This window comes from Anopheles cruzii, chromosome X (genome assembly GCF_943734635.1).
Source record: "Anopheles cruzii chromosome X, idAnoCruzAS_RS32_06, whole genome shotgun sequence".
Classification (NCBI taxonomy): domain Eukaryota; kingdom Metazoa; phylum Arthropoda; class Insecta; order Diptera; family Culicidae; genus Anopheles; species Anopheles cruzii.
The window spans coordinates 1,225,719-1,241,884 of record NC_069143.1 but is presented as its reverse complement, the minus strand read 5'-3'; the positions used below and the strand labels follow the sequence as shown (position 1 = coordinate 1,241,884).

Below are 16,166 nucleotides of genomic sequence, written 5' to 3'. Positions count from 1 at the left end.
AAAGTAAATTTTCCTCGTAAGTGAATCAATTACAGTTCATAATTCTTTTGTTTTCTTGAACCAACTTTGCTTCGCTAGTTACCTATTTATATATATGTATATATGCCCTATATTAGATATAAATATAGATATATCTATACATATGTATTGTATATATATATATGTATTATCATACATCGACATAGTAATGCTAATCACAGGATGGGATTGGACCTTGCACCATGGGTAAACAAACGAAATAAATACAACATATATTATTTACCTACTGTAAAGTGAAAGAACCAATCCTTTTACAATCACATTAAAAGATATTTGCAACCTGAAACACCTTAAAACCAGTCTTGGAGCCTTACGAAGGATATATTTGGGAAAACATGTTTCACTAAACTAATGAGATGGAAAGAGAATGAAAAAGTCGGCAAAAAAGCAGACGTCTGTACAATGTAACGCGTATATCACAATGTAGCGTGGCAAAATTCCATAATGTAGCATTCACCCTATACGAACAACAGCAGAATAAAAAGAAAAAGTGTACAACCCAACGAACAACCAACGTACCAATAATCAACCCATCAAAACCCCGTTTGAACAACAACATTATTACAATGTTACTTATCAAAAGATGAAGAGTGTGTCTGTCTACATACGACGATTCGATCCAGTGTACTAACAAACGCACGGCATCCCTCTACTACATAAGGTTGGCTGTATATATAGCAAGCTATACTAGATATTCAGCGAACCTTTCGGCCCTTCCTAGACACATCACGATCCTCCGGTGCCCATTTCACCCACGAAGGATAACCATTGAAAACAACCTTCCGTTTGCGTGTCAATTTCAGTTTCGACAACAATGTTTCATCTACTACAAAGCAAACTCATATAAGGTGTCATTGCAATGTGCAGCACGTTCTGCGTTCATTCATTAGTTCAAATTTGCGGGTTCGTTCATATGCGGAACATGTAGTGTAATAAATTTTCGGGATAAAGGCGGTCGGCGATCATTTATCCTAACTCCAGTCAAGGAACCTAACCTTATGCCAAAGCTGTGAAAATGCTGGCCGGACGTAGTAAAAAGGGAATAAGCCGTACATAGCGCGTACTAGCGCCAACAGACAGCACCAGAGTTTGTACTAGCGGAGTATAGGCGGCCGTTATGCGAGACAGTAGTTTGAGGATCTTAAGCACACCCGCACACGCCATTACCATTTTCTGAAACTACTGACGACAGTTAGATGAAACACATTACATTCCACAGGACATTAGGCATACGCATGCACGTTCATTTCAGCATGTAAAACGGAGATCTGCAAAGCAAACAGTAACACCCAACTCAAGTCACGGATGCAAAACGCGTCAAAGCGACACGAAAAGCGATCTGATAGCAGCAACATAGTACTTTATTTTACTACCAAACACCATTTAGAGAAGAAAACCAAACCGCAACGACCACAAAATACTAACAACGACCGGGGATGGCCGACGGGTGTATAGCAGCTAGCGGAAGTTTCAGTAGCCAGAGGCACCAGCCAGTACTCGGCAGTAGAAGAGAAAGTACCACGAGGACACGCGGTACACATCCCGCGTGTCCCGGAAACTCGCTAGTCCGTAGTGGAGGGTCCTGCAACATGTGCGATCACCGATAACGAGATGCGGGTCCGATCAGACAACGAGATAACGCGCACGGTTGGTACTTTTAACGCGCTCTGACTGCAACAGCCTTTTGAACGGACAAAAAGAGTGAGAAATAAAGTAAACGAGAGACAGCTGCAGGCAACGAAAGCGAAAGAGAGAGAGAGAGAGGGGGGGAGGGGGTGGGGGAGAAAGAACCATTCCACTACCGCGCGCACCGGAAGAAGAGGATCTTCGGCACAGTGAAGCTGGCTGGCTAGCTGGTTGGCCACCATCCTGATTACTCCTGTATTAGTGGGCGATAGTTAGGGCAGATTAGTTTAGGCTTCGCCTAGGTACCTACTGTACCTCGTTTACCTCTACACATCTCTACACATCCACCGCAACCAAACTCCATATATTATTGCGCAGTGCTCAAAATGTGTGTGTGTGTGTGTGTGTCTGATCGTATCAGTAAAACAAAAATGTCAGTAATCCGATTTGTCTTTTAATTCTTGTATCTTTATAATAAATGGACGTAGAACGTATGTACCTGTTAAAAATCGCTAATCGCTAAAAAGGGTGTCCCTCTTGCTTGCTTTACACGTTATTCCCACACGCGGTGGGCTACACTCTTCTCCCTGTTCCCTTCCTGCTCGAACCCAACCCATCCTTTGGCCAGCTACCCTTTGTGCAGGAAAATGTATTGTAACAGCAATATCCCAACGAATCGATGAAATAGCTATGTGTTATGTTTTGTTTTCCGATTTTTCCGATACAGCCCCACCGCAATGAACGCGCTGTTTTCCGATGAACTTGACCTGCGATCGTTGTCGTTGACGTGCCCTTTGAGAAGTGTGGAGTGTTTGGTTGTTGGCGGTGTAGGTGGTGTTTGGTTGTTGACGGTTGGCGGACATGCGGCTGACTTTTTCACACTGTTACCGTCGAACGTCTGTTTCTTGCATCACTGTTGATATTTTCTCCATGTAAATTCTTCCCCAAATTCTGCGTGACTCGCGTCCGACGAGCTCGCTCGGAAATGATAGCTGGCAGTGGCGTTCCTCCTTTTGTTCGGCTCTTGTTGGCCAATATCTTATTAAGTGATTCGTCTACGCGATCTATTAATTAATTTCTAGTTAAGTTCACCCGCCCGCCCGGAGTCTGTTTTAAATGCAGAAGCAATAACTGTGGCCGACTGTCAGAATGACCGGCAGGATACTCATTCTCATTAGAGCAGACCTATTAGAGCTACTGGTCCTATAAGTGGTGAAAGTCTTCTTGGTTCGTTTACCAGCTAGCCACTAGGATTCTTACAGCAACACCTTGACTTTCCGAGCGAACTTCTCGAGCGAACCGCTCGGCCGAAATACAACTCGCGCTGCGACCACGGATATCAGATCGTCAGAAGCGCAGGGTGTGTGTGGTGAGCTCGACGGCTATTTTTAAACGCACACGCGCAGCGCCACTCAGGGGCGAAGGGCTCAGGGCAGCCGGCAGACAGGCAGGCAGGCACCAGACGTCCCAGGTTAGCAAAGCATATCTCTCACGGATAAACGGGGGGAAAATGTTAAATTTGGCCCACTCGGCTCGCGCGGCTGCGTTATTGCTTCGCAAGATGAATGTGTTCTTCTTTTGCTTCGTGGTCCGCTTCCTCTGCTTCGCCACCAGCTAGCCAAGTGGTGTACGGTAATTTTCGGGACGATCCATCAGTTGTACGAAAACATTTCACTCGGTTGCAAATCCGAACGGACGGTGCGCACAGTGAAAACTCGAATTGTTTTTTCTTTCTCTCTCTCTCTCTCTCTCTCGCCCTTTTTTCGCCCTCTTTCTTGAATCGGTCGCCCGTCTCTTTCGCCGATGCCTAGGCCTAGTCTGGATACGGACTACAGAGTGCAACTGCATATAGGTATTTTTCACGATCAACGACCTACACGCATCATCAATCAGCAATCAAACGAGAGTCACCGAGTCGGGATCCGGGGGCTACCTGCATCTTTTGGCGCCACTACGACTATGTGCAGCAATCACGGGGCTGCAGCCTAGTACTGGAAAAACCTACGTACAAGGTTGCGTACACCCACGCACTAATACTTGCGGAGATCTTGAAAAGCTACCGTGTACCGAACAGACGACTGAACTGCCGGGGAGCTCAAAGAGCAGGATGGCGCCAGTCTACAAGCTGGGCCTGTGGGGCATCCTCTCGTTGGCCGCCCTGCTGATTGTCCTTGTCGGCGACGAGACCGCGGCCTTCCGGCTGCGGGATCACGCTTCGGAAGAGGATGACCGGAGTGTGCATACGGCCGGTGCGCTGAACCGGCGGATCTTCGCGCTGGGCCGGGGAGAACGTGCCAAACCGAAATCCTGGTCGCGGCTGCCAAAAGATGAGTACGATGACAACGATAACGACGACGATGGTGGTGATGATGATGAAAACGGTGACAACGAGTACGAGCAGGCAGCCATCCGTCGGGCTGCGGAAAAACGATTTGGGTTCGCCGGCCGCCGAGAACCGCCCGCCGGGAGTAGTGCTGCGAAGCGTCGGGAAGACGTCCGCTGGCGGTTGGACAAGGACGACGACGATGAGGACAACGACGACGACGACGACGACGACGACGACGACGACGACGACGATGTTTCTGGGGATGAAGAAGACGACGGTGAGGTTAGGACTATTTTTAATCTGTACGGGTGGCTTGGATCGACAAGGAGCAGCGATCGAACAGTGTCAACAACATCCGATTCCCATAGTGACGACGATCGCAAAGCTCGGCACAAGGAGGTCGCTTCGTCAAGATCGTCGAGCAAGCAGCGGAGAAGCCCGAAGGCGGAGAGTGATCTGCAAGCAGCAGCCGACGGGTTCGAAAATGGTGGCGGATTGCTGGAATCGATCCGAGGGTTTTTGGAGGCAGCCAAAACAAAAACATCGGCCCTCAGCTTCGATGCGAGTGTGCTGAATTGGATCGAAAAGTTTACCAACACTCCGACGGATGATGAGGATACCGTAGGGTTAGAGACACCGACGGACGGACCAGAGGGTAGCTGGCTAATCGGTCGCCTCCGTAGCTGGTTCCAGGTCAGTGGCAGCGGCAGTGACTCGCCCATCGTGAGCCCACGGAAAGACGAATCAGGCTCCTCGGATGAACTCAAAAACGCTCCCGGTACCGGTGACCCCAAAAAGATGCAGTCGAAACAGGACTCCGCTTTCGTGCAGCTGCTGAACGAGAGCCCACTCACGTCGCTGTTCAGCAGCGACGAGCTGCCGGAGGAAGCCCCGATCGATGCGGCGCCCAAGACCCCACCCAAGGTGCCGCACGGTCGGTCGAAAGTGGTCAAGGAGCGCATCGCGATATCGCCGGAAGACTTCCAGCAGCTACTGCTGCGGGTACCCTCATTCGTGCCGGACTACTCGCGAGTCGCCAATCCAGAGTGCCAGCGGCAGGGCCAGATTTTCGAGCGCCAGCTGCGAGGCAAGCGACTCTGGGCACTGAAGATGATCGACGCTAGTGCCAAGCTCAGCTCGGGGTTGCTGCAGGGCAACGCGCACCAGCTCGGTGACTACGACCTGTGCACGGGCATCTCCACCAAGGTGCAGGTTACCGGTAGCGAACAGGTGCGCATCCGCGGGAAGTACTGCCTGGCTCACATCGACGTCGTCGCCGAAGACGACGAGCTACAGCTACCGGTGCATTTGCTGCATGGCCGTGGCTTCATTCGCAGCACGCTGAACGATGTACAGTAAAGCGTCAACTGGCCTGGACTGCAACTCGTTGATTCTGCTACACATCTATGTTTCTTGCAGCCGAATCACTTTCTTCCACGGTTTACCACGATCAACTGGGGTATCTGCCTGCCAGCTGCGTGCACCTTCGAGGACGCCGGCAGCATCGTGAAGAACTTCGTCGGTCCGTACAACTCGACCGGCATCAGAATATACCTGGAGCTCGAGGAGGGCAACTGTCACGTACGTCAGACGCGCAGTCGGATGCTGCCGGTCCGGGAAAATTGGAAGCTAATGATGGCTATGTAAGTAGACCTGGTTCTGGACCTGGATTCCAACGGCTCCTGGTTTGTCTTGAGTGACGCTTGTGTCACACCTGTCTTTTAAGTGGCTTCTACACATTCGTCGTGGTCGTAACGGTCGTGGCTACGCTGAACGACTACGAGATCTTCATCAAGATAGACCCACCGGCGGCCGGCAGCGGAGGTACTGCCGCACCCGAGCAGCCTACAAACGTGCTGCACCAGATGTTGATGGCATTTTCGCTCAAAAAAACACTACATCAAATCTTGGGTGGCGTACCGGAAGGCTACGAGCAAACGGAAGACCGACCGACGTTCGCGTGTCTGTACGGGCTGAAGGGTGTTGCCAGTGTGGCGCTATTTTTCGCCCTCCGCCTGGTGCCGCTAGGGTTCCAACCGTTCACGAACCGGAACGAGTTCACCGAGAGTTTTAACGCGCCCTGGAGTGTGGCCGTCCGGGTGCTAATGCTCTACGCCGACCTCTACTTGGTGGTCAGTGGGTTCTTGGCTGCGCACCATATGATGCACGAATACCAGACGCGCAGTCGGCTGGCGTGGTTCAAGCGTCTCGTGGGTCGGTACCTAAGGTGGGTGGACAACCCCTCAACCCCTCAGTCCTTTCCCAATCGCGTAGAGCGCGGAGTATTCCCTGTGGCCATCGATCTAAAGCGTTTCCGTTCCGCCGACCTAGACTAACGTTCCCGCTGATTCCGGTGTTGGCATTCTACGCCCTCATCTGGGAGCACCTGGGCAGCGGTCCTCAGTGGGGCGACGTCGTGGTCAAGAATGCCAACCTGTGCAAGCACAACTACCACAGCAATCTGCTGTTCATTCACAACTGGTATCCGATCGAGGAAACGGTAAGTGCCGGAAGCTGTTGTAGCCGGAGACGGGAGCTCCAGAGTTCTAACCTGTCCGAACCTACCTACCCGATCCGATTCGCAGTGTGCCCCCCACACCTTCCAGCTAGCGATCGAGATGCAGCTGAGCGTGCTGGCACCGTTTCTGATGATTGTGCTCACCAAGAACCGGTTCTACGGGATGATCGCCTACGTCCTGTTGCACTGCCTGTCGACGGCGATCCGCTTCTCGAGTACCATGGAGGACCGCCTGGTGCCGTACATCTTCCACGGTGTGCGCCTCACGCAGCTCTACCGTACGCTTAACCTGTCGCTGACCGAAACCCTGCACCGCATCACTCCGTACCTGACCGGCTTCGGGCTTGGCTGTTTGCTGCAGGAGACGCAAGACCGACAGTCGCGACACCAGGAACGTGGCATCCGGTGGAGTGGCTGGTTAGGTGCCGGCGTCGCGCTGCTGTGGTGCCTTCTGTCGCCGCTCGAGATCGTGCGCAACGACTTCCAGTACGAGCCCCTGGAAGCGGCCCAGTACGCAGCCCTGGCTCCCCTCGCTTGGTCACTGGGCATCTGCTGGGTCATCTTCTACTGCATCACTGAGGACTCCAGCGCACTGAATCGGCTGCTAAGCTCGCGCCCGCTCGTGCTGCTGGGCCACCTCTCGTACTCGCTGTCGCTCGTTCAGTTTCTCGTGTTCTTTTACTTCGTTGGCACGACCCGCGGTAGCGAGGTGTTTAGCCTCGGGACCTACATCAACCGTACCGAGCTGTGCCTTCTGGTCGGGGCCGCTCTCTCCATTGCGCTCCTGTTCGACCTGCCGATCCAGAACGTGAAACGCTTTCTCGATACGGCCGGCGTGCTAGATTCGTTCGAGAACGTCGAGCCTGTTGAGGTAAAACAACCACCCGCGGTCAGTCCAGCTGTCGACGGGGAAGAATATTCCCAAGAATTGGGCGAGCTAACGTCCACGACACCTGCCACAGTGTTGGCATCGGAAGGGGAGAACGAACCAGAACCACCACAGAACGCAGACGATGAAGAAGTCGAGGACTTTTGGGCACAGAGCAGTGCGCAGGAGTTGACCAATACGGCCGATGGATCCCAGCAGTCAACAAAACCGGAGCCCGAAACGGAACGGGATGAGAAAACCGACCTGCACGAAGAGCTAGGGGAAGACTACTACGAGGAGGAGGAGGAAGAAGAAGAAGAAGAAGAGGCAGAGATTGACGAAGAGAAAGAGGTCAAGCGAAGACCCACAACGAACGGGCGCGAATGGTCTCGGACGTGGGATTTGTTGGACGACTAACGCCCGTTGGTCGCTGAAATCGAACTAAATGCAGGTAACTATAAGGGTGTACAAACACGTTTGGACGCGCGCATCTTATGTCATTCGTCGCTTGAATGCACGATAAACGATAAAATTTCTTGTTTAAATTAACGAACGCCTGTTGATCCGTTCGAAATTATAAAGACTATATATTTGTTGCTATCGTTCGAACAAGCTTGTACCACTAGGTAACAGAGGGCAGCACAGGCGGGCTTGAAATTTAGAACTCGAGGCACTCGAGCGGCTGTCAGCTGTCAGTGCTGGGTACTAAATCAAAACAAAACATAAAATAGAACAGCTCCAGTTGGTTAAAAAGGTCCATCGCGTGAAAATGAACATTCGTATTCTCTATCTGTTGTGTACCGTGCCAATCGACGCATTTTATATCACACCACATCACCCACCAATTTCACAACTACGAACAGACTAATGACCCCCGCGGGGCCACGTATGTAAAGGCCGCTTTGAATCCGCTTTTTCCGAGAACTGTGGGCGATCGTCCGTTGAGATTACGCTTGGCGGTTTCTGTATTCAACAACTACAGTTTTCTTTCTCAAGTTTTTAAGGAACGATATCCTTCGGCACGTTATGAAGCCTGCGACAGTCAATGGAGTCAATGGCCTCCTATTATCTGGAGTTGCAAATACCAGCGAAACGCCGAACAAAGCATTGTATGATAATGTGGCGAACTTCTGTGGTTCCGTGTGACCTTTCACTGCATCTGCATCTGCAACAACCATCTCTGCCACCAAAAAACTACCACCTGAACCAAACGTTGTCTATTTATATTTCGCTAGTGCCTGGAGAGTAACGAAGCAGCGCATCTACCATGTCTTACGATTTTGCTGGGCGCAATCCGGATTTGTTCCTGAAGTTACGGATCACCTGTTGCTTCGAGGGAACAAAAGCAATGCCAGAATGAATCAACTTTTTTGAAAAAGGTTCACAACGTTTCCTAAGATGCTGTCTCATTATGCTAAACAAGCGGGGTGTTTAGTTAGGAGAGAGTGATTAAATATTCTGCATATAGCAAATGGTTAGGTAGCATATTAACTATCGCAACTAACACTTAAAGTTGTTTAAGAATGATTGAAATAAAATGAATAAATAATTCGTAAAATGAAACACGAAGAAATTTAATGCCTGGAACGATGCCTGTTGATTACCGGCAAAAGCAAGTTCGTTTTGTATATTATCAAATTCATACGCTGATTTCATTCAGTACCTTCAGGCCATATTTGGAAAGATATTGCCGCGGGCTGTATCGGGTATAGTTGAGCAATTCTAAGGCGATTCAAGCAGAAAGCTCACATCACTTCCTGGCTGGAACTGGCGCCACGCCTGCCGCTGTCGGAACAGGCGAGCCGGGAAAAAGCCCACAACTGTAGCCACGTCGCCCTCGACCATCAGCGTGGTGCCTTCAGGCAAACCGAGCACCGGTGCGGCGTGGTGCTCGTGAAACTCGTTGATGCGATCGTCACGCGTCTCGCCGAGGTGCGTGCTTCCTTCCACCGGTGCCAGGTAGTGGGGATTGATGTTGCACGGTACAAGTCCAAGCGCCTCAAAGGTCGGCGGATACACGATTGGCATATCATTGGTCGTATGAATGCTCCGTGTCGCCACGTTAGTGCCGGCCGAGGAGCCCATGTACGGTGTGCCGTGTCGCAGCACCTGCTCACGTATTGCTGGAACCAACTGATGCTCGTAGAGCGTCTTTAACAGCAGAAACGTATTACCGCCCCCGATGAAGATTGCCTGTGCGTCACGAACGGCCTGAACCGGATCGGGGAACGTTTCGATGCCGTCGCAGTCAAAATTCCATTTTGCGAACACTTTAGCCACCTTACTCGTATACGCTTTATAGTCAGTGCGCGCGTATGGAATAAACAGCACCCGCCGAACTTTATGCCTAGACGGATGTATGAACGATTACAGTTACTGGACCATTTCTACGTTTTCTTACAACTCTTCAGTACTCTCTTTCATGCTTACTTGCGCAGAAAGGTGCTCAAGTCATGCTCCGCATGCATAAGGTAGTCGTAGCCGTGAACGCCAGACGATGACATCAGAAATAGGTGGCGCTTAACCATTTGCCCGGCAACGTTCATGCTACAAATGAAACAAAACGCTGACAAATAGCAGTCTTTACGGTTGATCACTACAACCGTTTATTTGCCTGGCAACGGCAACCCAGCTTTTCGAAATGCAAAATTCCAACACCACTCTGAAGCGAGATGAATGTAAGCTTATCAGCAACACTATGCGACACTCACCTGTAATATAATCGACAGATCCACTTCTGTCAATATATTATTGATAGGTTGATTGTTGAAGTTCGAGTGTTTCGCCAAGGGACACTACAATATTCACCTTCTGGCAACAGACCCCTTTAAGTTAGGAACTTAATTAGGATTTGCCGGGCCACAGCGCATGAGCAATACTTACAATGCTTGATGTTTAAAAAGCAACCGAATTGGATGGATGATCTGTTTGCGCGGGGACGCTCACTCGCATACTAGCTCAAAGCCTGGAATACGTTGGAAGTTAAGTAGTCATTCAACCGCGATGTCTTATCGCTTCGTTTATCGCTTATCATAAAGGCACTATAACTTACTGCGTTAAACAACTGTACCTCACAAGACCGCAACAAAGCCGGTCGTGTTCCCCAAAAGCTGACGATCCACTGATTGCTCTTGTGTCACAATTAGAAACCACCGAAACCCCCCGAAACATAATAGATTGTCATTGAGTTTGGTAGGGTTGGTTCGTTACTGCACCCTGCCGTGACAGGGTTATACGTCCAAGTTGAATTTCAAAGCATTGTTGTAACTAGTTTAACGGTCTATTTTTAAGTTGCTCCCGGCAGCCATAGGGGCAGAACTGCGATTGCTCATCGCCCTTTATTGGTAGTAACACTGTAACAATGCAATAATATGATAGCTATGCTTATGCTAGAAAATGTGACTATGCATATACTTAATTGCACTTGGAGTTTAATGATCATTTCAGCTAGGAATTGGTTCAGCAGCCGTGGACTGGAGGCAAGCCTTGCCGCTGCAGGCTAGTCCCTGGAGAACCAACTGTTTCAGGACGAGACTGTTTCCTCAGTTATCGGAGGAACTAAATTGGGCACAAATTGAGCAGGTGTGTTACGATAGTAATTCCTGCCGTTGCGCTTTCACTATTCCTTTTTTAGTTTGTTGCGCAGTACGGGAAAACTCTTGGTAGCACACTCCCGATAGCAACATCCGCAATAACTATATTTTAACAACGTTTGGCCCTCTAAATGTTTGGTGCGTTGTTTTGAGCTGCCGGTTATTTTTTCATTACATATAAGCTGCTAACCACCATATCGCCGGTAAAGCGAAGAACTAAACAAGACCCAAGCTTACTTTCGTCAGTTTTGAATTTAATTTTTATTTCCTTCTTTATCGTCATACATTCGCATTGTTCTTCTTCCATGTAGTGTTTTGTTCCGTTTTGCTTTGTTTTTATAATTGCTACAAGTTCAACTGTAATGCTCTTCGAACAACTTCGCCTACGAATTACTTATGCCTTGGTTTTTGCGGATCATCAATTTTTTTTCTCGGACACAGCACATAAGAAGGATTGTAAGCCTTTCCATAGTGTGTATTGTACAGTAATATGACCACGAACATGAAACACTGTCAAAGTTGCTTTATTTGAATTCATGTTTTTTTTCTTCATTTCCCTTCCCACTTCATTGCTGCATTACAATACATTGCTTTTGGGTAGTTGAAACAAATCCGGATTACTTTCTTCCTGTCTGGGCTGGGATCCTCCTCTTAAACGATAGTACTTAGTTTCTGTTTTTACAATTGTAAGACCACGTTTGTGTGATCGTTCATGTTGCGTCCGAAGCTTTTCTTATGTGTCCAAAGATCATATCGTATATGTTTGTGTGTGTTAAATAATTATCTTAAATGGGCTTTTTTTAAAGCAACCAGTTTTCGTAAATTAAGTTGCATGTTTATTCTCTATGTACATAACATGCAAAAGTTCGTCAGATGGATAGATCACACCTGGGTTTCTATGCTATGTAGTTGTAATGCATGGCTTTCTTTTTTCTGGTTTCCGGAAAAGTATTTTCTTTCCTTGCTATCTCGTTGTACAGTTGATCAATGGTAAATTCTTAGTATTGTTGCGTGAGACAAATATAGTGAATATACTGTAATATGTCTGTCTGTGTATGTGTGTATGTGACTGAAAATTGTTAGTGCTCGTCTTGCATCCGGAGGTTCTACCCGGATGTACTAGGTGTAGAAGGTGTCAGATTATCACCTTTTTATTTCAATGGGACATACCTTTCAGAGCATCAAATCGCCAAATATAAAGCTGTCGAAAAATGGGTTAAGGAATTGTTTTCGACGAAAACAGGTTTCGTTGGAGTAAACAATTTGCCTGAAAGATGGGCGAAATGTGTAGCATCTAACGGGGCTTACTTCGAAGATAGCAATATTTTGAACCTCGTTTGAAAATTATGTGTTTTCTTGATCGAAAAATCCGAGCAATATTCACCTTTACAGCAATATTCACCTTCACCTGGTATAGTACTTTGTCCGCATGTTTCTACACACCTTTGGCATGCTTGTTTGTTGTTCGTATGTTGGTCGATATAATGTTTTATGGTAGTCCTATGGATGGATGGTGGTCTCGTTCGATTGTATTTTAAAAATATCGTTTTTTACCATGGCGCACATCTTTACAAGCTAGAGCGTTTGTTTGTATCATTCTGATTTGTATCTTTTTTTTGTTTTTCCTTAAAACATGGAACTTAAACACTAGACCTGGAACTCGAATTTAGCTCGGCGAATTATCTAACGTTACCGTTGAACTAAAACAGCGCTACTATTGGTTGTAGTTGACACATTTAAAACAACGCAGACATTTTCTTGTAAATATTTTACGTTTACGTTTGTGTCCTGCTGTTGGAACCTAAGATAAACTGTTTCTGGTCGACCCTCCCATCACTGTGTCGTGATGATGCCCACGCGTCTTGCTAAACCGGCAAAGGCATCCTCTGTCAGTATCGTGTTTTCATAAAGTCTGACCACAGCGCCACGCACAACTTCCAATGTCATTTTCCGATACCTTACAGTGCTACACTCACATTTACTGTATGAATCTCGCTCGTTGCATTAATTACTTTAGTATAGCATAGCACATCAAACGCTGCGTTGTATGCAATTTAGCTTTAACTATGATTTTGTATGTAGACTCCCTTTTTCGTCTTAGGGGGATCCTTAAATTAATATACTTCTGCTCTACTATGCTAAACTGTGACAAATTTCTCAATTCTCAAGATCAATTCAATTCCTTACAGTTGATTCTCGGTTCGCAGTTTGCTCCGTTCCTTTAACATCTTCCCAGGCAGGCCTCGACCATTCAAATATTTACATTTCATTAAATGGGGGACAATATGCTGCAAAAGAACTCCTCCCATGTGGCCTTGTGTGCGCGCGTCTCTCGTACCTACATCCGCGAACGATTTAAATTGTTTTTACACGTCACCCTCTTTTCTGCACATGCAAAACACGTATTGCAACTACTAAAACACACACCCCGTACACGAATATATTTTGCCAGCCGAACACCGCTTCTCACTTAGTCCCCATAGAATCACACTCTTTTAGTTCAGCAGTAGCGTACGACGTGAACGAGCCTACATGGGGCACCCATGAGGAAAGGAGTCAGGTCATACAAGAGTTCACCTTTACTGAAAATAGGCGAATGTGCTCGGAAAATTAAAAAAACGGAAAGCAGTAAATGTTAATTACAAAGCAATAAAAACTGAAGAGCAGAGCGGTTTTCACAGAAGACCGTAATGTACGTTGAAGGGGCCATTTTTCTGTCTCTTTCTCTCTCTTTCACTCCCCTCCCTCTCCATCTCTCTCTTTCTCTCACTCTCTCTCTTTCTCTTTTGTCTCGTTTCTTTTTTTTTCCTCTCGTAGAGTGAACGGATGTAAACGGCTGGAATCTCAATGGAACCATAAAACTCAATCAATCACTCTCGATAAGTTCGTGTCCTTACGAAATGCTACCATTACACAGCTTCAACTAGGAGCGCCACAGGTCCACATGTTCGGAGCAAACGTTCTTGAGCACGCTCTTCTCGCGTTCAGTTTTTTTATTTTGTTTAAAATAATTATCTCGCATGACTAACTAAGGGAGATCAAAATGAGTTATTTTTGATTGGTGTGTTTAATAATGATTACAAAAACGAAAACACGATGAATTTAAAAGAGAATAAAAAATACAAACGCACACACACCTTCGGAAATTGACACATAGGTGCAACACTGCAATTTTCCTCGTCCTCGTTATACTACCTGTACGCTTGTTGTTCTACGGCCTTCCACTAAACATCACCTTATGAACGCAAGCGTTAAGAAAAAAAAAATCACTGTGGCAATATGAACAAGGAGAGATTCCGTCACCTCTTGTGTATATATTGTTGGGATTAAACGCCTAAATTAACACAACCTGCAAAACAGTGCGCGTTGGCATTTCCGACGGGTTTCGATTTATGTTGAGCTCGAAATTCATTGGTCGGTTTTCTTAATACAACAATCATTAAAACTCCGCAAACTTTGTCCATAAAGTAAGACGCAAAGAACTGCTCATCAATACCGATTCGTCCGTAGCGCATTCATCTACGCCACATCAATTTACCGATTCCTAAGTCCTACTAATAGTATTGTACCACAGCTCGCAAGCGACAAAATATTTGAATTGGTGATAATACTACTATGACTGATGTAACAGATTAAAAAAAGAATGACTGACTGACGGTGATAGAAAAAACAGCTTGCCTGCAAAACTGACGCTAACACCAAGAGCAACAAAGCAAATCAAGCTTTCTTAACAAAAAGTTCAAAACAATCACAAGATGGTGCAACCATAAAGTCTGACGCAGTGTGCTGCAATATTTGATTACAAAAAGGAGTAGAAAACCTGCTGACGTCTAGGGCACCGGGTTGTTTGAACTAACTTCCTGGATGATACAATCTAATTTCTTCATAGCCAGAGAGCAACGTTACCAAATAGAACGCTAAAAATAAAAAACGACAAGTGTGAGGAAACTAGAAATTGCTCAGCAGATTCTTAGTTTCACATTGCAAAACACATTCGTTTGCTTCACGAATTAAAAAGTGAGGCACAGCCCCACAACACAAGCATCCCGATCATCCCGCCGATGAGCCTTCTGTTGAGGTCCGATGGGTCGGAAAGGAGTTTTGATTTTGAAGAAAATATCCTCCATGTACGCCGTCGTCGGTGTGGGAGACAGCGTCATTTGTCCCACACACACCTTAGAGCGTATATTTTCATGGGTTACGAACTTTGGATCCTTACTCGAATCGCTTTACCTGCTGTATGGCGCCTTTCACCTACATATTTAAGGATTCTATTGTGACAGTACTTGTTATTACACCGGATGCATACCGCTTTCCAATGTTGAACTCCAGCACGGACAAAGCTCATACACCCACACGAGTGTACGAGCATTTGGGTCAGTTGCCAGTTTACCGCTTGCTGCTTCATGTGTATATAGGCACTGTTTGTTATTTTACTTAATTTTACGTCTAGCTCAAGAACAGTTCAACGCAGTCTCACTTCGCGTCTTGCCGTCGTCGTTTGCGTGTGTACTTTAGCTGCCAGAAGCACACTATTAGCTTAAACTAAAATAAGAAATGCGAACGGGTTAGAAGGGGGTTTGATGGTCAGTGGTCCTAACAGTTCTCCGAGTGTTTCGTAGCCGTCGTCACGATCGCGATCATGGCTGCGTAATCGTTCACATCGCCCCCTTCGCCAAGCAGTTCTTGTTTGACGCACTTCCCCGGTTGGTGTGGCCGCGACTCCTCGGAGAAGCACGATGGGCGACGAGGAGCACCAGCTCCATCGCTAAGGTCGTTGGTCGTTTCTGCAGCCACGACCGGTGGAACCTGGTGCAGATGGTCTGGTTCAACGACGGGCTCAACATCCGGCTTCTCCAGTAGGACACCGGTGGTCGGCACAACCCCTGCACTACTCAGCGTGCCAACCACTGCCGGCGGCGGTGGTGGCGGTGGCGGCGGAGAACAGGCGGCCGTAGGCTGGGGATAAAGTGTCTCCATCTGAATGTCGATCACTGGCAAGAACAGGGTGGTGGTGGTAGCGCTAGTAGTAGTTGTAATAGCGTTGTTGCAAGCAGTATCGTTCAGTACGTTGTTTGTGTTGCTGAGAATGGCGCTGCTCGTGTTACTGCTGTCTTCCCTCTCCTTATAGCTATTATTGTTGTAACTACTGCTAACAATAGGACTATGATTATTTAACATACTGCTGACAATGGT

General features: G+C 47.5%; 4 protein-coding genes across 4 annotated transcripts in view; 1 reads left to right on the top strand and 3 right to left on the bottom strand.

Moving 5' to 3' along the window:
* Window positions 1–16,166, bottom strand: part of LOC128274223 (uncharacterized) — a 305,029-nt gene that overhangs the window by 175,479 nt on the left and 113,384 nt on the right. The gene's annotated exons all lie outside the window — the stretch shown is intronic.
* Window positions 3,773–8,873, top strand: LOC128274916 (nose resistant to fluoxetine protein 6-like). The gene is made up of 6 exons (XM_053013301.1): window positions 3,773–4,617; window positions 4,675–5,341; window positions 5,411–5,634; window positions 5,718–6,218; window positions 6,323–6,491; window positions 6,577–8,873. The coding sequence occupies exons 1-6, from the start codon at window positions 3,773–3,775 to the stop codon at window positions 7,792–7,794; spliced, it is 3,624 nt and encodes a 1,207-aa protein (XP_052869261.1). The 3' UTR covers window positions 7,795–8,873.
* LOC128274205 (probable alpha-aspartyl dipeptidase) lies at window positions 8,868–10,511 on the bottom strand. Its single transcript, XM_053012319.1, has 5 exons — window positions 10,430–10,511; window positions 10,261–10,342; window positions 10,089–10,202; window positions 9,808–9,924; window positions 8,868–9,724 (listed from the first exon to the last, which is right to left on the bottom strand). The coding sequence occupies exons 4-5, from the start codon at window positions 9,921–9,923 to the stop codon at window positions 9,100–9,102; spliced, it is 741 nt and encodes a 246-aa protein (XP_052868279.1). The 5' UTR covers window position 9,924; window positions 10,089–10,202; window positions 10,261–10,342; window positions 10,430–10,511; the 3' UTR covers window positions 8,868–9,099.
* LOC128274824 (TBC1 domain family member 5 homolog B-like) lies at window positions 15,567–16,151 on the bottom strand. The gene has a single exon (XM_053013183.1). It carries the CDS (start codon window positions 16,149–16,151, stop codon window positions 15,567–15,569), a length of 585 nt encoding a protein of 194 aa, XP_052869143.1.

Excerpts from the sequence above, each read along its gene's own strand:
- LOC128274916 (XM_053013301.1), top strand. The coding sequence starts at position 3,773 with ATGGCGCCAGTCTACAAGCTGGGCCTGTGGGGCATCCTCTCGTTGGCC. Across the intron at positions 4,618-4,674 it reads GATGATGAGGATACCGTAGG|CTGGTTCCAGGTCAGTGGCA; the intron begins GTTAGAGACACC and ends TCGCCTCCGTAG. Across the intron at positions 5,635-5,717 it reads TGGAAGCTAATGATGGCTAT|TGGCTTCTACACATTCGTCG; the intron begins GTAAGTAGACCT and ends CTGTCTTTTAAG.
- LOC128274205 (XM_053012319.1), bottom strand. The coding sequence starts at position 9,923 with ATGAACGTTGCCGGGCAAATGGTTAAGCGCCACCTATTTCTGATGTCA. Across the intron at positions 9,725-9,807 it reads TTGAGCACCTTTCTGCGCAA|GCATAAAGTTCGGCGGGTGC; the intron begins GTAAGCATGAAA and ends ACATCCGTCTAG.
- LOC128274824 (XM_053013183.1), bottom strand. The coding sequence starts at position 16,151 with ATGTTAAATAATCATAGTCCTATTGTTAGCAGTAGTTACAACAATAAT.